The 22,989-nt window shown below is 34.3% G+C and overlaps 1 protein-coding gene and 1 long non-coding RNA gene across 3 annotated transcripts; one reads left to right on the top strand and one right to left on the bottom strand.

Moving 5' to 3' along the window:
- The first annotated feature begins 353 nt into the window (after window positions 1–353).
- tut (tumorous testis) lies at window positions 354–22,590 on the top strand. Of its 2 annotated transcripts, XM_070111375.1 has the most exons (4): window positions 354–516; window positions 19,581–19,759; window positions 19,823–19,995; window positions 20,051–22,590. In XM_070111375.1, exons 1-4 carry the CDS (start codon window positions 513–515, stop codon window positions 20,454–20,456), a joined length of 762 nt encoding a protein of 253 aa, XP_069967476.1. In that variant the 5' UTR covers window positions 354–512; the 3' UTR covers window positions 20,457–22,590. The 2 variants fall into 2 exon arrangements, with proteins under 2 accessions (XP_069967476.1, XP_014093140.1); XM_014237665.3 differs by lacking the exon at window positions 354–516 and having other exon boundaries at window positions 19,260–19,759.
- LOC106619535 (uncharacterized) lies at window positions 6,056–7,719 on the bottom strand. Its single transcript, XR_011396907.1, has 3 exons — window positions 7,413–7,719; window positions 7,306–7,352; window positions 6,056–6,966 (listed from the first exon to the last, which is right to left on the bottom strand). It is a non-coding gene; the product is annotated as an uncharacterized lncRNA (long non-coding RNA).
- Window positions 22,591–22,989: the final 399 nt, after the last annotated feature.

Genomic DNA, 22,989 nt, shown 5'->3' with positions numbered 1-22,989 from the left:
GTCGCTCGTATTTAGGCAACATGTTTTTTTTTTGGTAACAGTTCGGAGTTCGGCATTTATTTTCATTTTGAAACCCTTTCCATGATTGCAATTACGCTCGATTTTTTTGCAAATAATATGAAAATATGTCAGCAAATATGCATAATATAGTAGATATATTTTAGAAAATGGTGAATAATTATAAAAAGAAACTTGATATTTGCGTGTACATCATAAATGAAGCGTAGAAGAATCTAAATATATGATGTCGGGGTAATACTCTTCTCACCCGTTCTAATGCAATAAACAACACCAAAAGACAATTTCCCGATGATGACTAACAAAAATATTCGTGTGAAAGCGCGGTCTCAACAATAAACATTTCATGTTTGCTTTTCTTCTAAGGCAGATAGTTTCAAATATAAGATTGACCATTTCTAACAAAGTTGTCAAACGTTCAACAACCACCAATTCTGCTACATTAATTTTCTTGTCTAAAATAAAAGCTACGCAAAATATAACAGAATGTTTAAATGTGTAAGTGTGTATATACATATGTACCTACATATGTTAATATATTCAAAAATCTAAAGTTTTAATATAAATTAATGTTATAATTAACATTATATTGTATTAAGTATGATCCTGGTGCGAAACTCAAATGCCCAAGAGATCTTCTTAAGGCATCGACGGAAAACAACTTTGATTGCGTAAAACGTACAGTAATGCAAATATTTCTTGAATAAAATGTGGTGTTCTATATTGCCTCAATCATTATATAGAGCAATCGGTATCGCTTTGTTCATCATTGCCACGAAGTTTGTAATACCCAGAAGGAAACTTTGGAGAAGCTATAAAATATATATATGTACATAATTCATCATGACGAGCTAAGTCAATTTAGACGTGTACGTTTGTCTGTGGGTCAGTCCATACATAGGCGAACTGGTCCCGTAGTTTTAGAGATATCGATCTAAATTTTTGCACACGTTCTTTTCTCCCTAAGAAGCTGATTATTTGTCGGAACCGCCGATATCGGACCCCTATGCATATAGATACACCAAATTTAGCATGGTTTTTTGTCCAAGGCAATGGTGCAATCTCAAAAGAAATTAATCGGTTCGGATTATAGCACATAGCTGCCTTACAAACTGAACGATCGGAATCAAATACTTGCATAAACAACTTTTTCATTTAAGAGATTTATTCACGAAATTTGGCACGGTTTATTTTCTAAAGCAATGGTATAATCTTCGAAGGAATTGTTCAGATCGAATCACTATAGCCTATAGCTGCCATATAAACTGGACGATCAAGTGCTTGCGTGTACAACTTTCTTATTTGAGGAAATTCTTTCATGGTATGGTTTATTGTCTAAAGCAATAGTGCGATACTCCACAAAAATGTTCAGATCGAGTCACTACAGCATATAGCTGCCATACAAACTGACCGATCAAAATCAAATTCTTATAAATAATCTTTTGTATATGTGAAGGGTATTATAGTTTCGGTGCAACAGAAGTTAACTTTTTTTCTGTTTTAATTACCATTGCGAAAAAATAATTAGCATTTTACTGTGCCAAAAGGAAGTATAACTTTTTATAAGCTTGGGGCAATAAAACAGAAATACTATAATGCTGAACGCGAAACTAGTAAAACTCGAAATCTTGCATTCATTTGAGGACATGAAATTCAGAACATTAGGCAATGAGTGGGTAATGGGCTATGTACACACCCGTATATGCCGATTAAAATCACTAGTTGCGAAAATGTCGCTTTTTTATTTCAACCAAATCAAAGCCAACCTATTTACTGAACCCAGATTATGATATTTGAAATTATATAAGTTAACAAGTGTATATACATATGTAAGTGATTATTCTTATTTGTATCAAGTTATTGTTGTATATTAGTTTAATAAAACATTTTGCAATTAATTTGAAGCCATAACCTAACACACTTTTGTCTCAAATAGTTCGAAATTTGCTTTCTTGCGCTTGTCACCATAACCACAGCAAAACCCCAATGGTTGATATCACACCCTTATGCCGCTTCCTTTGCTGTTGCCACACCATCGGTGGCTTTCTCGGCACCCTCGTATGCTGAGCCCTATTATTCCTCATATTCTACTGTTCCGTGGTGGTCTTCATATGCCGCTTATCCATTTGCTGGCTCCTATTGGTAAAGGAAAAACTATCTACGAAAATAATTTTATTTCATATATGCACATGTTTTGTAAAAAAATGTATGTATAGTTTAAAAATTTTTAAACATCAACAAATATAAAACATTTAACTTACATATATTAAATGAAGTTTTCTAATAATCGTCGCCAATATATTATATATAGAGGTATAGACCTATGATGACCCCTACAATGTAACTTAGTTTCCCCTTAACTAAAAGTATTATAAGCCTTTTAGTCTGTCCCACATCAACACTACCCCAAAGTATATTTGTAGTATTTTGTGTTCGAAGATAGCCTTTGTTGCCACTCGGCTATTCATTAAAAAGTAATGAACTGGCTGGTTAGAACAGAAGCCTAGTTTTCGCCTTCTGTTATTCCAACAATTTCTAAAAGCCTGAATTGTAGTCATTTAGTTTGAAGATTCCTTTTGTGTATGGATTGTTACAGAAAAAAAGTTTTTCTTGTTCCTATTTTACCTTTTGATCCATCTAGCCGGAGCACGCAGTGGTGTTGAGCCTGGGTCCAATGGCCTAGAACCTTGAGCCGGCTAGCCGTAAGCACTACATCATACATTCATCAACGAAAATATCGGTAGCACCTCCATATAAAAGTGGTCGAAATCGGACTACAACATTGCAAGATTTTCTAGATACTTAATGTGTGAACCTCAGTACCAACATACATATGTATGTCTGAGAATAATTTTCTAATAATTACATGGTGTGTAGTTTGCATCGTTTATTCTAACAGCCAAGTAATTAATATACTGATTAATGAACTTTCAATTGACTTTAATAATTTGAAATAATACATATTTTACGCATATTATGTAATATACCTTCTAAATAAGCACTGTTCTAGTTGGATCTCATGGATTGACAAAACCTCTTCAACCCATCATAAATCGTAGTAGGTGTTTTTCTTTTCAATTTTCCTAGTACACATGGATGTCTTAAGATGTAAAATCCCAGAAGCTTGAGCCTTGATTTTGCATAGATGGATAATCCTAACATGGATACATGGATCAACATAACAATCCAAAGTAAAACCTTTTTGAGAAACTCCATTCTTTGCCAATAGTTCCGTTAGAGCAATATAAGGCAAACAATGTTTTCTTTGCTCTCTCCTCGATATACGTCTACATAAGAGTTTCTTAGCTCGAAGCACTAGATAATGATACCCATAAAAGGGAGAAGGACTTTTGGAACCTATAAGCTTCTAGTAAATAAAACCTGTTCAGTTTCATGTGAGGTAATTACTACGTCCATTCTTGCCACCCACTCTGAGATATCCTTGAGTCAGCTCATATACCGTATTCTAATTCTAAAATCATCCCATAACTATCATCGTATCGCTTTTTTGAACCTAGATCCAGAACCAACTCAACCGAGAGCTCCACGGTCTACCAGAGTTTCCTCTGCACTTCGGTATTTTAAGTGGACAAGACCTCGACTAAATTTGGACTCTCATTTAAATTTCATTTTAGCCCTCATATTAACGTTACACTTAAATCAGATAAAGATGTTCTGAAGTTTGTCCAACGATGGTCAAAATTAGTTACTAATTTAACTTCTAAATTGCTTTTTAAAACATTGGCTTAACGGTTTCCTTGATATGGTTCGTAATGGAATTCAAGGTATAAAATTTCCTCAGAAAGGATAAAGCCCGTTGAAAAGCAATTTTATCTAATTGCTTTGAGAGCTGTAGGCCGAAATTCGGAATTCGAATTCTAATTTTGTTTCTTATATTAGTCACCTAAAGCTACCTACCTACTACCTACCTATATTGATATATTTTTATGGTTAAACTGCTAGCACGGACGTTTCTCTATTATAATATAATTTCATTCAAACTTCGACGGAATGTTGATATTTTAAAATTTTCACAAATGAAAAAAAGTTAAAACAAACATATATGTTTTCGAGCGGTGTGAAGTATTTTCGCCATTCACGACTTACAGTTCAATTTTACGTTCGTCCTTCAATGAGTAAACATGTTCCAGAATCAAGCGAATAATTGAATTGTACTTTTTATAATTCTGATATAGATTTATTGTAGTAGCATTTATTGTTTTCTAAATGAACAATTGTGTGTACACAAGCCATACACGACATACTGAGTGCACACTGATCGTAAAAAATCGAAAATTTTCGCCGTCCTATTTCAACAATTTTTGGGCGTTAGATGAAATTTCAACATTCTATTTGTGCAAAGTTTTACCTTAATAACTGCATTGATGTTTGATTTGTATACTGTAAAGTGAAAGAATCAGATGGAATTTAAAAATTTGTTACATGGGAAGTAGGCATGGTTTTGATCGGATTTCGCAGATGATAGAAAGGATTGGTAACCAAATTTGATTAAAAATGGTCCAGTAGTTCCTGCGATATAGGATTTTACCTAAAAGTAGGGGGTGCCACGCAAATTGTACAATTTTTACACCGGCTCCTACAAAGCCCTTTCATGCCATCCTGTCTGTTAAATTTAATGATTGTGGCTATTTTATTCAATAAGATATCGCACTTTTATTAATTTTCAACATAAACGTTATATTGGGAGTTCGCGTAGTTATTTGATTTTTTCCATTGTATAAAGACTCACATTGTATTAAAAGACTTCTTTTCAGCAAGTTTTGTTGAGATAGTTTAGGTGGTTTGGAAGATATCTGCATTTAACCATGTAGAGGGTTTTGCCACGCCCGCTTGTTATAAATGTTTAGTCCATAAGCGTCCCTTACTGCGATCCGTTTCACCAAATTACCATTTTGTATCTCAATTAATTCTTAGTTATGACACTCTTGCAACATGTTGCTACAGAGTATAATAGTTTATTGCTTCACCTAACGGTGAATGATAATGAAATTTTATACTCGTATTCTTTGGCAAAAAATTAAGAACGAGTTAGTAGATAAGCGTAATCAGACTTAATGCACATATCTCCCAAACCATTCAAGCTATAATAACGCAATTCGCTCAGAACAAATCAGTTAAGCATTACTACCGACAACTCATATCTCAGGACCTACTCAACCAATATCGACCAAATTTGGTATGTAATATTATCTTGACATTTTTATATGTGAAAATGGGCGAAATCGGACTACAACCCCGCCTACTTCCCATATAACACATTTTTAAATTGTCGGAATAGTGCGCTTAAAGTAGACCACCTTATGACCAAAAATTTTCAAAATCGAAGTACAACTGCTCAAGCACCCAGATACCGAATATGTGGATCGCAGTTCTTACAGCGAACATTTTATCGAAAATATCAGCCATTCTGTGAAATATGCTATTGAAATTCGGAGCAAATCCTTTTCTGATAACAGTATGACTATGTATGTTAAAAATGGGTTGAATTGGATGAAGGCTTCTCTTAGAAGATACCCTATTCAAAGATTTTCGAACTTCCGATTTACTTTATGTGCTTGTTTTACTAATAACAATGTATCTTTGTGCCTAAAATGGATAAAATCGGGTGAAAACTTAACCTAGTTCCCATATACATATCTAATATTACGATTTTCTAACATCCGGCTGACTTTACTCCATATATGTATATTGGTGATGGTAGGTGTACCTTAATGAAACTCAGGGAGCATATTATTAGTATGTGGCATGTTAATAGTATGTGGAATACCGTAATCACGCAAATTAATGCAATCAGACCGTACCTATCTGTGCTCCTAATATAGCATATTCATATAATGATTTCTGATTTTCCACCTGACTTTAAATCGTACAGGTTTGTGAAAATATGTGATATTTTAATGAAATTAAATGGACAATTCCTTGAAAATTAAGTGGTTTAACACTGAATATGAATGGAATTTGTCTAAAACTCGGTCTAAATCTCATATCCCTAATATGAAGAATTTCGATCCGCTGGTTGTCGTTTTGCACATCAATTCAATATATTAAATTTACATTGAGTTTACCAATAGAAAATACAATTTATTAACAATACTAATAGTAATTACTTGTAATTAACATCACTGCAAGAGCAAACCAAGCCACGTCCAACCCCACCTCCCCGAATTTTGCGTAAGGCGCCACTTTCTCCCTCTCTAAAAAAAAGGGAGTGCCTGACCAGTTCCAGTTTTTGCTTGACTATAGCTTGTGATAATACAGAGACCACTGAGCCAGAGTCAACAAGGAACCTCTGGTATAATATGTCATGTACATGCAGGTGGTACTCCTTGCTGGATGGAACATAATGACTGCTGTCGCCAAAAGCCTTGCTAGTTTCCGTGGTTGCTAACAGACTTGTAGGTGCAGGGTTGAAGCCATCGATGACTTTCTCACCAAATCTGCTGTGATAAAAACAGAGACCTGATGGTTTTGGAGTTCGGGATCGTGATCATGTTTCTGAAGCTCTTCTGATGCTCTGATGGCAGCCAGGGTCTTAATCTCCCTTAGAAGCTGGCTGGGCTTCCGATTTCCAAGCTCAAGCTCTGTCAACTGCTTATACAACTGGCGATGAACTAAATCGATGAAACGGTTAATGAGGTTAGTTTTTAGATACGTATACTTATCTTGCACTGGTGGAGCCCAGAGGATGTCGGAGACCTCCTTGAATACTTCAGGATTCAAGGTACCGAGGACTGCCTGGTACATGATGTTGTCATTCCAGATATTTTGCGACCCAAGCTGTGCCTCCACCTGGATGAACCAAAGCTCAAGATGTAACTGCCATGATGTGTGCATCAATATTGGGCTGGACGTTGAGGCAAGAATAGTGATTGTTTAAGTTACCTGGTACTGCATTGAAGTTGATGTTTGCACCAGGTGGTCTTTTATCTGTGACAGAGAGACCAGATGATGTAACATGTATATGTACATAATTTCTTTCTTATGTATTACACCTGTTACTCTTTACTATTGTTATTTTTACATACTATGTACTTTTTTTTTACTTCAATAAAACATTTCGTATTGAACGAACGTGTTTGTGTTAAATGTTCGAACAAAAGTTATGGGCCCAGACCCATCACGTGTTTCGATATAGTCGCTTCAGGTCGATATAATTAATATCGTTTTATTGAAAATAAAAATGAGCGGATCGGTTTTACATATTGAAAAATTAAATGGTGAAAATTATGAGAGCTGGGCTATGCAAATGAAAAGCCTCTTAATTACCATGAATTATTCGTAAACAGTCATGTCATCTGTACCAGAGGATGCATCTGCAGGAGTTAAGATTAATAGCACAAACAGTCACCGATATTCCTCCCTTCCTTACTTACCGTCCGTATCAAATCAAATTTGTCAAAAGTTATGCCCGTATGTGCAACGCAGAAATCAGTTGTTCTCTTTTGTTTTCATTGCACCAATGTTGCCATTATTCTATTTGTATACACGATTTTTCACATATTTAGTTTTTTAGTTATAATTTTTAATATTGTAAAAGCTTAAAACTAAAATCCAACTAAAAAAAATCCAATTTTCGCGGATATCCTATCGTACGGTGTGGTGACTGATCATTTACATTGTTTTCTTATGAGATAGGTCGTATCAGCTGATTTAGGACACGGTTTTGCGTCGTTCAGGTACATGAATCAGGTTCATGAATATTAATTATTTGATTTGAACAAGAAAGAAATAAATATAAAAAATGAGGTACAATTCAGGAACAATAACAATAATCAAAACAATCTACTAAGTAATAAATAATATTCACAAAATATTATAAATCACCGTTACACAATAATATATTTGATAAAATTGGAAAATATTTCAATACAATGAATGATAATTTAAATAATACTATGTAAATTTAATCTTTAGGAATTAAAACAACCCAAAAATATTGGAATATAGAATAAAAACATTCTTAAAGTTATAATTTTAAAACATAACACGGCAACACACTAGAGCAGATTTCTGTCATTTGGACGTTTTAGTAGTAGAATATTGGTTGGCAACCCGTACAAAGTGTGACTTTAGTAGCAGAATATTGGTTGGCAACCCGTACCAAGTGTGATTTTAGTAGTAGAATTTTCGAGGCAACTCGTACCAAGTGGGATATTTTTGCTTGTGCATTAGGGAAAATCTTAGGATTAGTTACTTGTAGATTTATACAATGGCTTTTTACGAGAACTGCTAGAACGAAGCAAGTTGAACGATCACAGGCAAGGAGGGATCAGGGGCTCACTGCCACATAATTATTTCAGATATATTTTTATTAATCAAGTTTATTTTAAAAACATTGAAGTAAGTATGAATTCACGTGTATTTATATTTTTACTCTTATATTATAATATCACGTAAATAAACCGTAAGATATCAGTATTTCTCATTACAAATTAATCAATATAATAAAATGATAAAACCCGCCGTTTAAACGCCTCTGACCTGATGGCACGCCATGGAAGTAACGGCGAGTTCGCGCAGTGACGGGGCGGAGCAAAAAATTGACTTCTGACAAAACGTTGAAAAAAACCAAATGACAACTATGCCGACAAACATATATACATACATACGAGCTCGCATACATATTGACTCCAAATTTTGGGCATCGTCGCGGAGTTGACAAAATTTGTTTCAATGGACAATTTTACGACAATGTCGGTCGGCTATGTTGTCTAGTTTGTTCTTTTTGCAGTGGTTTGCTTTTGAAAATTGATTTATGCTCTCTTGAAATACTGCGACTACCGATTAGTGTGTATTTTCATAGCGTCGTATTTAGATAAAATGGGCTAAATCGAAAAACCATGAAATAATGATAATAAGTAAACATATAAAAGTACTACATGCAGTGTGCATATCAATGGAAATTTTATATAAATTTTATAATTTAATGCCATATATAGTGCATAATATAAAATAAATTAAAATAATATTTTAAATCGCTAATAGGTTGCCAATTCTCTTTCTGTAGGGAAAATCAGACAAATTCTTCAATTTCTGATTTTTAGCAAATGTTGTGAGGAAGCAGCTTGTGGGCCACATACACTCCTTGTTAGAGTGGTGTAGTTTGTTGAGTTCGATTTTCATGAGGGGAAGGTACTTTTTTGACGTGGTGTAATTGAACTTTCGAATTTGCGCATTTTCGATGTTCCCTTTTAATAGTTTACATTTTAGATCAGCCAACATTTGCGCCTTCTCTATTTATTAACATTCTCTTATTACGTTGTGTTTGAAACCGTCGGAACTGTTTCATGTGGAAAATTGTGCACATGCTGCAGAAGTATGGATTAAGTTAAAAGAAATATATCGAGCAAAAACATCATGAAGAAAAGTTAATTTATTTAAGTCTGTTTCGATTCCAAATTAAAAATTAGGAAACAATGGCAGTTCAAATTAATAATTTTTGTAGCATCTCAGAAAGTCTGAAAGAAATGGACACTGTTGTACCAAAGGATCTCCTATGTGTTTTGTTTTTGTGCAGTTTGCCAGACGATTTGGAGAGCTTTGTTGTTGATATTGTTATGATATTAGGTAAAGTAAAAAGTTCGTTCGGTTTTTATCTAAGAGATGGCGTTATTGTCCATAGTATTAGTGTACGTGTCGCATCATGTCATACTATACGGCGCTGAAAACGTGTTTATTCGCGTTTGTCTTTGACAGTTTTTCGATTGATTTACTCAGTTCGTTGTGAGCGCTCGTCAAAGATGGACACCAACAAAGAGAAAATTCGCTATATTTTACAATTTTTCTTCGATCAAAGCGAAAAAGCAGCCAAAGCGGCTGAAAACATTAATTTAGTTTATGGGCCCGATACTGTAAACGAACGTGTAGCACAAAAGTGATTTGTTAGGTTCCGTTCCGGTAATTTCGATGTCAAAGATGCACCATGCGTCGGGAGGCCTGTCTTCGATAATTGCGATAAAATCATGGAAATAGTGGAAACAGATCATCACGTGCTGAGGAACTAAAGATAAGCCAGAAAACCGTTTGGAACCATTTGCATAACCTTGGATTCAAAAAGGAGCTCGATGTTTGGGTGTCACACGAACTAACGAAAAAACATGATGGACCGAATTTCCATCTGCAAATCGCTGCAGAATCGCAACAAAATCGACCCGTTTCTGAAGCGGATTGTGACTGGCGATGAAAAATGGGTCACTTATGACAACATCAAGCGCAAACGGTCGTGGTCAAAGCTCGGGGAAGCGGCCCAGATGGTGGCCAATACCTGATTGACGGCCAGGAAGATTTTGCTGTTTGGTGGGATTGGCAAGGAATCATCTACTGCGAGCTGCTCCCCTATGGCCAAACGCTCAATTCGGCCCTCTACTGCCAACAACTGGACCGCTTGAAGGGAGCACTCATCCAGAATAGGCCATCTTTGATCAACAGAGGCCGAATTGTGTTCCATCAGGACAACGCCAGGCCACACACGTCTTTGGTGACTCACCAGAAGCTCCTGGAGCTCGGATGGAAGGTTCTAATGCACCCACCTTATAGTCCGGACCTGGCACCAAGTGATTACCATCTTTTCCTGTCCATGGCGAACGCGCTTAATGGTGAGAAGTTGGCCTCAAGAGAGGCCTGTGAAAATTGGCTTTCCGAGTTTTTTGGCAATAGGGACGCAGTCTTCTACGAGAGGGGTATAATGAAGTTGGCATCTCGTTGGCAACAAGTTTCCGAACAAAACGGCGCATATTTGACTTAAATCGGACAAATGTACACAAAGTTATCATCTTTTGAAAAATCAATAAAAAACCGAACGAACTTTTTACATTACCTAATATTATTTACCTTCATTAGATCAACTGAAGGTGAAAATATTAGAAGAACTATTAGAAAGTAGTGGAGCTGAAAAAGTGTTTTCAGCAAAAACAAAAAAGAGAGAACCGAGAATGATGGAAGGTCAAACTACAGTGGTGACAGCGGCAAAATCTTCAGCATCAGCAGCATTACGAGCGGTAATTACAACTACAGAAACAATGCAATTCGAAAGAGAAACATTCAATGCTATGCATGTGGATGGCGCGGTCATGTAAGGTCAGAATGCAAAGGTAGGTCTGCACAAGCAAAAGTAATGGCATAAAAAGTACATTACGCAGAATGATCTCGGTGTTTCCCGATTGTAGAAATACATCATTTACTTACATTCTAATATTTTGTCGGTCAGCAAATAAATTAGTTATTGATATTGTGTGACATTTGGTAAAAATACAGAGCGTGTGGTAGATAGCTACGGTAAAGATTATTTTGAAGCTAAATTAAGTGCTGGTAGATTTTTTGTTAATATGAAAAAAGGAGAGACCGTGTATTAACAGCAATTTAACTTGAAGAGAATAAACGTTGGCACTCGCGATTTGGTCATTTAAACTTTCATGGTTTGGGAACATTATCAAAACAAAATATTGTGCGCGGTATGAAATTAAATTTTACTAACGAAATTTCCTGTGTTATTTGTGAGGAGTGTAAAATAAAGATTAATCAATTCAAAACTAATAAAAATATTTTCACTAAAAATTGCTTGGAACTTATTCATGACATTTGTGGACCGATGCGTATATCGTCTCAGAATAGTTCAAGGTATTTTATAACCTTTATTGAAGATTTTTCCAGGTATATTTCTAGCTATTTATTAAAAAAGGAGTCTGGAGGAGGCTGCGTGCTTTTAACGATTGTGTAACGCGGCCAGAAAACCGAACCGGGCAAAAAGTAAAAAATATTTGCAGCGACAATGGGCGCTAATATTTGAGTGGCGAATTTCAAAATTTTATAAAAGAAAAAGATATAAACCATCAACTTACAACAGCAAAACGGAATTGCAAATCGGGCTAATAGGACTTTAGTGGAGATGGCTAAATGTATGTTAGCTGAATCGAAATTGCCTCAGTGAATGTGGACAGAAGCTGTCAATACAGCTACGTACTTGAGCAACAGTTCTCCTACAAAGCTGCTAAAGAAAACTTCATACGAATGCTGGTTCAATAAACAGCCATATGTTTTTTACTTGAAAGGTTTTGGGTGCGATGTCGTGTATTTAGACAAAGTTGACTATAGTAATACTTACTTACCAGTAGCATAGTACTCTACATTCAGGCTAATTTTGGCATTTTTAGCGTTTATTCGTCAACCACATTGATATTGTGGCAGCGTATCTCAACGGGGAAATAGAATAAGAAGTTTATATGCGACAGCCGGAGATGTTTGTAGATAAAGCTAATCCACACAAAGTATGTAGGCTCAAAAAAGCGTTGTACGGGCTAAAGCAAGCAGGTCGGGAATCGAATCGTAAAATCGACGACATTTTACGGAGCATTGGGTTTGAAAGAAGTTTCACCGACGGTTGCGTATATCATCGTATAAAAGCTGATAACATCACCATTATAGTATTATACGTTGATGATATGTTGGTAGCATGCTTTTCAGAAAAGCTGATAGAAGGCAGTATCCGACGCATAAATCGAGGCCCAATCCAGTATTTTTTAAGCATTAATATTTCGTGAGGCTCTCAATGCGGAAATATTCAGCCTGATCAATTTCGCTTTACAGAGGAGCTATTGAATGAATGGGGTATGTTCGATTATAAATTGACATCAACTCCGTTGCCATGTTGAACGGTCTTAAATAAGTGCAAAAAAAAACTGTGAAGTTTTCGACACACAAACATATCAGAGTCTCATTGGATCATTGACTCACTTAGCCAAAGCATGTACTTCGTTATCTAAAAAGCACAACGATCCGATTCTAGCGGCTATGCAGTCTTCTGTGCTAGCAGTCCGGTAGCGTGGAAGTCAAAGAAACAAACAGTAGTAAATTATGCTACCAAATTTTTCTCGGACAACCAAGGTTCGCAATTTGCAGTTAAAAATTCAATAGTCCACAAAAGGAGCAAACATATGGATATCAAGTTCCACTACGTACGAGAGAAATATAACAACAGAGAAATTGACATTCAATATATCTCGACCGCAGAAAATGTAGCTGATATTTTCACTAAATCTGTTCCAAAAGAGAAACATAAACATTTTTGTAAATTCCTCAACATAAGGCTCTGTTAAATTTCTATGTAATTAAAGTTTGTTATTTTCATATGTAATTACACTGCAAGAGCAAACCAAATACCATGTACATAATTTGCAAAGTACAGTTTTACTTCACTTCCATAAAACATTTCGTATCGAACGAACGTCCTTGTGTTAAATGTTCTAACAATTTATTGAAGACAACACTACACTTCCAAAAAAAACTTTAATTAATTAGCAATAAATATCGCCTACCGAACATACAAATTATGTTCACAATTTTGTTTACAATTTGGAAGTAAAGAAAAAAATAGACTTATCAATAATAAAGGCAGTATTGCAATATAGTCAAAACACACGAAAAAATTATCTCTCGAATTGTAGTGCTGTCGATTCAACCAACTACATAAAATTCTTTCCGAGATTTTTTCAAAAATCTATCACATAATGCATTTGAAATTTATCTAAACATTTCTAACTCACCAAAACATTACAATTAAATCAAAAAATGTATTTGTAACAGAATTTATTGTTGCAATACGCAAAGTCCATACACAATTAAAAGTGGGAAAAAATCGCAACCACAAATCCGCCGTAAACGATACACAATTATCCGATATATGTATGTAAGTATATACAAGTATTTGCAACTTATACAGAAAAGCGACGAAATGTACTTCTGTATACGACCGTGTCGAGTGTGACGCGCAAAGAAGAAATAACATCGACCAATGAAAACGCACCTTCGCGCTTGTAGTTATAGTCGACAAATTTGTGCCAACGCATTTTACCTCCCGTTCCCGTTGACTAACATTGTGCACTTCAGTACGTCTTCACCTTTCCAACAGTAAAAATTCTATCCCTATATGTCAACGACACCACAGTCAAAAAGGGAACACAAACATTCTTTGTTAATTATATAAATGTAGATATGTATATAAAGCTAAGTGAGTACATGACCTTTAATATAATTTAATAACATACTAAATTTGATTGTTATCTATTCACGATTTCGTCGAATAACCAATATTGAATTCTTTCGCAACATTTATTAATATAAAGTTTTGCCAACACCTGAAGGTATTTCCCCGGCTTTGATCCTGGCAAGTTGCAAGAATACATATGAAATGTTCGGTTACACCCGGACTTAGTCCTTCCTTAAAGCAATAAACTCTTCCAAAATATTCGAAAATATTCTTCAAAGTTTTTATTAATAATTTCCATTCAAAATACTTTTTTCCAAAAAGTTATTATTTTACATTCCTATTATGTAAGAGATCTGATAGTACAGGGTTGACGGTTGTTATCGAAGTACCCGTCCGTAGCGTATTATAGTGTTGCCACATATGTATATAAAAATATTCAGAAGCGAGTTGAAATACTGGTATCTGTTTGTAGGTCCGTGTGTCTGTGCAAGCTGTAACTTGTGTAAAAATTTAGATATCTTGATAAAATCTGCTACACATATTACTTAGCATCAAAAGAAAAATGGTATTGAAGATGGATAAACTGTAATACAGTACAGAGAATCTCAGTAGAAAGAGGCATCTGAGGTTTGAAAGTTAAAAACAAAATTTTTTTAATGGCTATGGTTCATTTCTAATAGTTGTAATGTGCATATCTCACAAACCGCTAAAGATATACACTTGTATGTATTTCTAGCATATTTTTATATACTAAATAAATACGTCCGCATCATTATATTTCACACCCAAGATGGTATGGAAGAGTTAAATAGGAGCAGGTGTCCAAATTGGACAATGAACGTGGCACTGCCCACCTTTAAGTGAAATCGTATATCTCAGGATCTAATAAAGACTTCGAACCAAATTCGGTGAATAACATTATTCTGAAGTTTTTATGATACACTGTGAAAGTGGGGAAATTGGACTACAACGACGCCTACTTCCTATATGTATATCAAAATTTTAAATTCCACATGATTTTTTCACTTTAATAGAATATAAATCAAGCACCAATGAGGTTATAGTCGAGGTCGAACCAAAACTTTTTAAATCTCCAGATACCGAATACCTGAAAATGTCAGTCAGTTTGCGAGTTATCTTCATACAATTTTTTGGAAAAATGTTAAACCTTGCTCTGTACCTCATGTCTCTAATATAATGATTTTAGATTATCTGATTGACGTTTTCTTCACATACCCAATATACCAATAAATTTAAGACCTTACATACTTATGTATACCCTAAACAGGCTATATTAAATTTGTCACGAAGTTTGTGACACCCAAAGGGAAAATTCGGAGACCTTATAAAGTATACATATGTATGTATATGTACATATGAACACACAAAAAAGTTATTACGGTTTGTTTTTGTAGCACGATTCGTGAGCCACCCTGTACAGACATACATATCTTGTATTTCTTGTTTATACGAAGTTGCTCAGGAATCACTCAGCGAAGTTAACGACGATGACAGGTGACGAAAAATGGGTTGACGGATATGACATTGAAACGTCTCCATATTATCCATTTCTTTTAACAAACTAAAATCGCTAAAACGTCTAAGCTTAGGGGCTGCCCGGACAAAGTAAGCAATGAATACAATGTTCAAAATTTTATTGTAGTACTTCAGAGGCAATTTTGACAATTGGACTCTCCAATACCATGATTTTAATCATATCATAAATCATGGGTACATACGTAAGTATATTGGACCGCTTTAATTATACCAATAGCAACAAAGGTATTTTCTAAGGATTCTTTTAAGAATATTTGTGTGTACTGTTCTGATTTAAACCGTATTCCAGTGTGGGGGCAAGGTCTGGGCTAAAAGGTGGGTGAGACAAATTTTTCCAGTCGCTGTTTTCTAAATAGTTTTTAACTGATCTTACAACATAAGTTACTTCGAATCTAGTCGCAAATTCCGGGCATTTATTGGCAATCGCTAGCTTCAACTTGATGCGTTACTGTCGGTAGCGTTCCCCATTAATGGTTTCACCCAGCTTTAGAAGATCCTAATACAAAACGCCCTTCTGATCCCACCAAATACAGAGTACTTGGCATCATGGATATTCAGCTTTGTCGTTGAGTTGCCTAGTTTGCCAGGTTTCTCATATGTTTTTTTTTGGGTTTAGGGTTATCAGAATGGACGCATTTTTTAACATTTTTGTAGCGTTCAAGCAGCACTTCTAACATGCTATCATCTTTCAACGCCTCTTGGTACCACATTATATGACATCCAATTTTCTTGCTTTGGATATAACCCGTAGCTTATAAACGTGTTGAAATAGCTGCTTGGGAGACTCCGTGAGTTCTTCTTGTACTCGATGCTGTGAGCTTGTATTTAGCAACAATATTCATCGAATAATGCTTCCAGTTCCTCATCTTCAAACCCAGGAAGTACTTCGTCTTACAAGCCAAAATCACCATTTTAAATCATGCGCACCACTTTTGGCACCACAAACTTCCACCCAAATACGATTACTTCATAACATTCATATCACTCACACGAATTTTTCCATATTTTTGCTAACAACAACCCACCATATACTTCATCCTCGTTTCCAATATTTATAAGCGATTTTTGCAATTAAGTTTAAGGCTCTACCATTTCAGAAACTTCAGAAAGGCACTTGATTTTATAAAAATACATGTACATATATAGGAATAAATTTTCATGTTTGTTTTTATAAACTGTGTGCGCATGTCACGAATCACAAATTTTATAACGGATTTGGCTTATTTAAATATGTCATTCTTTCAAATATCATCAAACAGTTATAGTTGCTATGTGTATATATTTTTAGTGAAAAATAAAACTTGATTTTAAATTGAAATATTTTTGAAAACTAAAATAGGTTTTTTATATACAAAACTACTTCATAACATCTTTGATACAAATTATTATTGATTGCTTACAAGTAAATTACCAGTTTATAGCTTTTTATGATTAATATTTTAAGCTATTTTAAAGATAAAAGAGCACAAACATAATAAAAAGACTATGGCAACCAACCATTTTGAACCAACTTCGATACAAACATGTGACTTCAATGGATGAAAGATATGACCAGTTAAAATAAGTTACTAAAACTTTTTGATTTTTATTCAATATTGGTCAGGTGCAAACTTGTACATACACGGCCATTTTTTAACATCGTAAAAAATTAAAAATGTCATTATCTCACGGCGGATTGATGGATATTGATGCAACAGATTTATTTAACGAAGTACAAGCTATTGGCAGAAAAATTTTTCATAAAATTACACCACCAGACGTTTTAAATTATATTTGTCCAATCGAATTGATACATATTTATACACATTTACGGAATTACCGGTGTTGCTAACATTTCCTTCGCTAACTTGTGGAGAGCGCCGTTTCTCTAATTGAAATTTGCATATGTACCTACGCTCTACAATGTGTCAAGAAAGACTGGGAGGATTGCCAACATTATCAATTGAAAATAAAGTGTCTGATTTTAAATAATTAACTTGTTTTTAATATTATTTGTATAATTATAAACTTTAGAAATATATAATATATGTTAAGATTTTTCAATATGAGTGATGTTATTTTTTTAATAAAATTACCGGAATAATTTTCAAAAATTATAAATTTTGTTAAATTTTTATGTTCCCATAGGCTTAAAAGGGGCGCAGAATTTGGTATTTCTTTAAGGCGGTAAATTGTCTCGGAACGGCCCTGTGAGCATATGCATATACATACATACATACATAAATCATCTAACGCTTTCCACATAACAATTTTAAAATACTTTTATAATATACTGTCGAAGTGTCAACGCAGTGCGTTGAATATATAAGTAACTAAATTTTACTTTGTGGACTTTGTGACACATCCCAGTGAGCAAAAATTAAGTGGATATTTTTGAATACCGAGGGGGTCAACAATATAGCAATGCAATTTAAGGTTTTCCTTCTCGCTACTTTTTTTTTGTTAGAAAAAATTAAAATTATGTCCAAAAACTTAGCAAATGATAAAAGAAAATAATTTACTTTTGGACCGAAATTATCGTTAAATTCCCTTCAATTATAGCGTAAGAATAACAGTTTATTAAACACTTTTTATTCTTCATAATATAAAATATTATATTTATGTTTTACCGACTAATTATTTGAAAAAATAAGAGTAAACTAAATGTGTCAAGTCATTTTCTTCTTATGGTAATTTTTATATTTAATAAATATGATTTTTCAATAAAACTCAGTAGCACAAAATTCTGTAATCCATCGTAATGGATTTAAATTAAAATCATTCATAATCGGAGTCTACTCTATTTTATTGCTTTTTCTTTTTAAAAAAGGCAAGTGAATATATTGTAGTAGCATATATACACATTTATATACTTACCCATTTTATTTATGCATATACATATACCCGGTTTTATATTGGCCAATAACATTGGGCATATGTATATATGTATTTATGTGTATGAACATTGAGGTAGTCCTTAAAAGCTCAACTGACGGTTTGTCTTTTCTCGGTGGATCACTTTTTTCTTATACCTATACTACACATTATTTTATGAAAAGTAAAATTTTAATTCATTTAATGTGCTACTACACAAAATCCTTATTTTGTTAAAATAAAAGAATAAAATTAATTTATAACTTCGCCAAGAAAGGAAGGGTTTAGGAAATAGAAATTAGAAATTTATTTTTAGGAACACCGTGACGTATGTACATGTGTATGTTTATATACTAAGAAAAAGCGTTTACTTCGAACCAGGACCGAAGCTATAATACCCTTCACAAAAGATTCCTTAGAAGAACTTGATTTGAATCAGTCAGTTTGTATGGCAGCTATATGCTAAAGTGACTCGATCTGAACAACTACTTCGTAGATTACTTCATTGCCTTAGACAATAATTCATGACAAATCTCTTAAAGATATGTATCTCGTTAAATTAAAAAGTCTTCCAAACATGCACTTGGTCCAAAATTGGCAATTCCGACAAATGAACAGCTTTTTGGAGAGAAAGGACGTGTGCAAAGTGTCAGATCGATGTATCAAAAATTGGGGGTCTAGTTCGAGTATATAGAGACAGACAGAGAGAGGACGGATGGTTAAATTGAATCAGCTCGTTATGTTTTTTTATATACATTTTAAGGGTCACTCACGTTTCTTTCTGGGTGTTACAAACTTTGTGCCAAACTTAATATACCCTGTTCAGGGTATAAGAATGAATCACATATCGATACTTATTTAGATAACATCTTATGTAGCTCTTATATAGCTACGATGTATATGTATATGTGTAAACACGTGCAGATTTTATGTATGTAAGTATATAGTATACAAGAGAAATTCGAAGAAACGCCCTAGAAATTCCTTAGACGTTTCTGAGAAATTGTACGCTGAATAATGAGGAAGTTCGATATATGTATCATAAAGTGCCTCGAAAATTCTGAGTAAAACTTTACCCAATTTTTTATTTTCTCAATAATAGTGTAATTCTGAAATTTAAAACCAATTATAATGAATATCTATTTGAAAGCTGAAACGAATCCAGTAGGTTGGGTATCAGATCAACAATTAATTCAGTATCGTCGTTCTCCATTTGAGTTTCCATCCACACAATATGAATCGTATCAAGAAAATGGAACTAAATATCTTAAAAGTTTAAAACCGATATCAGACACTCTTCAAGACGAGCTAAACGCATGCACAGGCGAGGTAATGTAAAAAAAAAAAAACAGTTTCGTGCTAATTGTGATTCTAAAAGCATATCCATTTCAGATCTTTCTTAGTGGCATACCGCCGCAAATTCCTGCAGAATCGGTTGCCGAAATCGCTGCGCTAATAGGTGAGATATATATACTGAGATACAAAGTTACTTTCTCTGGGAACTCTCGAGGCTTTGCTTATCTTCAATACATCAATCACACACTCATGCAGCTGGCTATAATTCGGTAAAAATTCTGTAATCTTCATAATAACTATTCTCCTAATTTCTTGCCTTTACAGCTTGCCTGCTCTTTTTCGACAGCACTCACTACCTATGATTCGCGTACGCCAATCACGAAACTCTTCAAAACTTTTACTAAAGAAAACTTATTGCATTTCCCCGCAGAATATTTATGAAATGTTGCATAATCTAATCACGTTTGACAAGTTAGTCGGACGAGAAGTATTCCCTGGTTATTTTGAATATCAAATAATATTTAAATGCAATGAAGAGGCAGTTCATGCCCGACGTGATCTCTTACGCACTATTTCCAAATTTGGAAAAAATGCTATAGTGGTTTGGGATACTAGTAGTGAAGAAACCGATTTTACAAAAGATTTCGTTAGGTACGAAAGTAGCATCAATGCAGAAAAGAAGTACTCTACTATTTTCAACCAAGAGGCACTCAGTACTCTGAATCAATGATCGCCGAAAGTGGATTCCTTTAACTTTAACGAAGTTGATAAAAGAAAATGTATTATCAAGAAATCTGATTACTGAAGCATATTTGTGTGCATACTTTTAAATGATACCTTAAATTATAGCTCTATTATGAATTATTATACATGCATGTGTATATTGTTGAGCTCAATGAATAATATTGTATGAATATTTTTTGTTTGTAATAAATTGTGAATTGCGGGTATATGTATGTATGTATGTAATTAAGTTTGGTAAATGTATACTTAAGTTTTAAGTTTGATTGTAAATATTATTACCTGTTACAATATACATATGTATGTATGTACATACCTATGTATATAAATCAGTATGGCGAGCTGAGTCGATTTAGCCATGTCCGTCTGCCTGTATATACCCGAACTAGTCCCTCAGTTTTTACAATATCGATAGCTGTCATACAAACTGGCTGGTCAAAATCAAGTTCTTGTAAGGAATCTTTTGAATTTGTGAATGGTATTACAGCTTCGGTGCAATAAAAAGCTGACGTTTTTTCTTGTTTGGTGATGCTGTGGTATAGAGGAATTATTGCACTCAAGTTTTCCTTTCAGAATAACTGTTAACCGTTGGTATGAGAGCAAGTGTGGTTTTCTCATCATCAAAATCTGAATAATCGTCCGTATCTGGACATACATATATTATAGTTTTCCGATCTGGCCAATTCCGACATTTGATCTATAGAATATCAAAATGCACCCACATACTACTTATGTATTAAATTTCTTTCGGATATCTCAAAAACTCACGAAGAAATTTTTATAATCCCTAAAAGATAAACTTCGCTTTAAAAATCGCTGACTCAAAACCGATTTAAGACCCATAGTCTCTCAGGGAAAGTTCAGAGTAATTCGTAGAATATTTCACTGTATTTGAAATATATGAACTAAAATGTGAAATTTTTTATTAATGTCAGTTGATTCAACACTTATTTAGTGAATACACCGTTCTTTAATTGTCAAAGCATATTTTTTTGTTTTTGCAAATATCGATCGAAAATTGTTGGTAGAACGAAAATTTTACAAGCTTATCGAATATTTGGTCGGATGTTCTGCCAAAATAAGTGCGAGTGCAAAAAATGGAAGCCAAATTCCGAAAACAAAGGACGAAAAGAATCTCTTTCGCGGTCCCAGTTGCGGAAAGTTGTGGTTTTGCCTAAATAAAAGCCATTTCATAAGTAAAAAAAAAATTAAAGATTAGTTAAATCTTAGTGTTACTGCATCCACTATAAGAAAAAAAGTTGATAACAGCTAAACTTTTCGGTAGCAGCCCAAGAAAGAATCCACTACTTCAACCCCGGCATGGGCAGGTCGGAGCTCAATTCGTTGAAGAGCACCTGGATTGGCCAGTTGAAAAATGGCGCAATATATTGTGGTCCCACGAAACGAAAATTGTTTTATTTGGTTCCCGAGGACGCCGAGAATATGTACGAAGGCCAAAAATGTTTCATTTGATCCCCGATTGGTTTTCCGGAAGATAAGGGTGATTTTCTTATAATGTACAGGTCCGTTATATTCGATTGAAGAAAAAATGGATGGCTGAATTGGGTCTATTAACAAGACAACGACCCCAAGCATACCAGCATGTTGGCACAAAAACTGGTTTATTTAAAATGGAGTTGAGGTTGTAAGCTGGCCGGCTGTGTTTCAACACTTTACCATAAGAATGATTGCTTAAACATTCGTTAATCTCCTTAGCTTAAGAAAAGTGAAGAATGAACGGGCTCTCGGCAATCACCAGTTGTCGGACAGCAACACCGAAAACTTCATCGTTGCCGTTGAAATATTGCCTCGTTCAACACTGCAGTTATTTCGCTATTTTTTGTACATACATATGTATGTATGTAAATTATAGGAAAAATACTGTGTAGGGTGTGTGTTTTGCAGTAGCTACATACATACATACTATGTGTTGATATCATTATTGGTTTTTTGAAATAATGAAATATTCAAATGCTTCTTACATGAATTTCGAACACATGCTTATAATTTAAAATATATAAGGGTCATATTGTGTCATATTGTCTTATTTTTTTATGACTGTCATATCAACATTGTTGTTGTCTCCCATGCAAAATTGAAATACAACAAATACAACACGGCGAGGTATGTTTTTGAGTGTGCTATTCTATCAGCTGCATCAGTTTACTTTTTTATTGTTGACGTTTAAGTGTCTAAAATTAAAAATATGGTAGGAAGCCACGATATTCAGGTAAAATAAGTTGAAGAAAAGTGAATATAAAATTATTTTGTTTTCTGTGGTTGGAAATCATTTTATCCAGTGTAAACCAAAACGCTGCAGTTTCAACATAAAGAAAGTTTTCACATAAAGAACCATTAATTTTATTTTTGCCACTTTTTCGTGGCATTTTTGTAGTCTTCACTTTTCACTACCAGCTGATGAAGTGTAGAAATATTACACAATATGACATACAACGATTAAGCCGTGCTTACAAGTGTCGTATTTTTTAAGACTATTGAAATACGACATAAGACATAACACA

This window comes from Bactrocera oleae, chromosome 6 (genome assembly GCF_042242935.1).
Source record: "Bactrocera oleae isolate idBacOlea1 chromosome 6, idBacOlea1, whole genome shotgun sequence".
Lineage (NCBI taxonomy): Eukaryota > Metazoa > Arthropoda > Insecta > Diptera > Tephritidae > Bactrocera > Bactrocera oleae.
The sequence above is the reverse complement of the archived record's forward strand: the minus strand, read 5'-3'. Positions and strand labels throughout refer to the sequence as shown.

Bases quoted from the DNA above. Each gene is read 5' to 3' on its own strand.
- tut (XM_014237665.3), top strand. From the start codon at position 19,562: ATGAATATCTATTTGAAAGCTGAAACGAATCCAGTAGGTTGGGTATCA. The intron at 19,760-19,822 runs GTAATGTAAAAA...TATCCATTTCAG, and splicing joins TAAACGCATGCACAGGCGAG to ATCTTTCTTAGTGGCATACC. The intron at 19,996-20,050 runs GTAAAAATTCTG...TTGCCTTTACAG, and splicing joins ATGCAGCTGGCTATAATTCG to CTTGCCTGCTCTTTTTCGAC.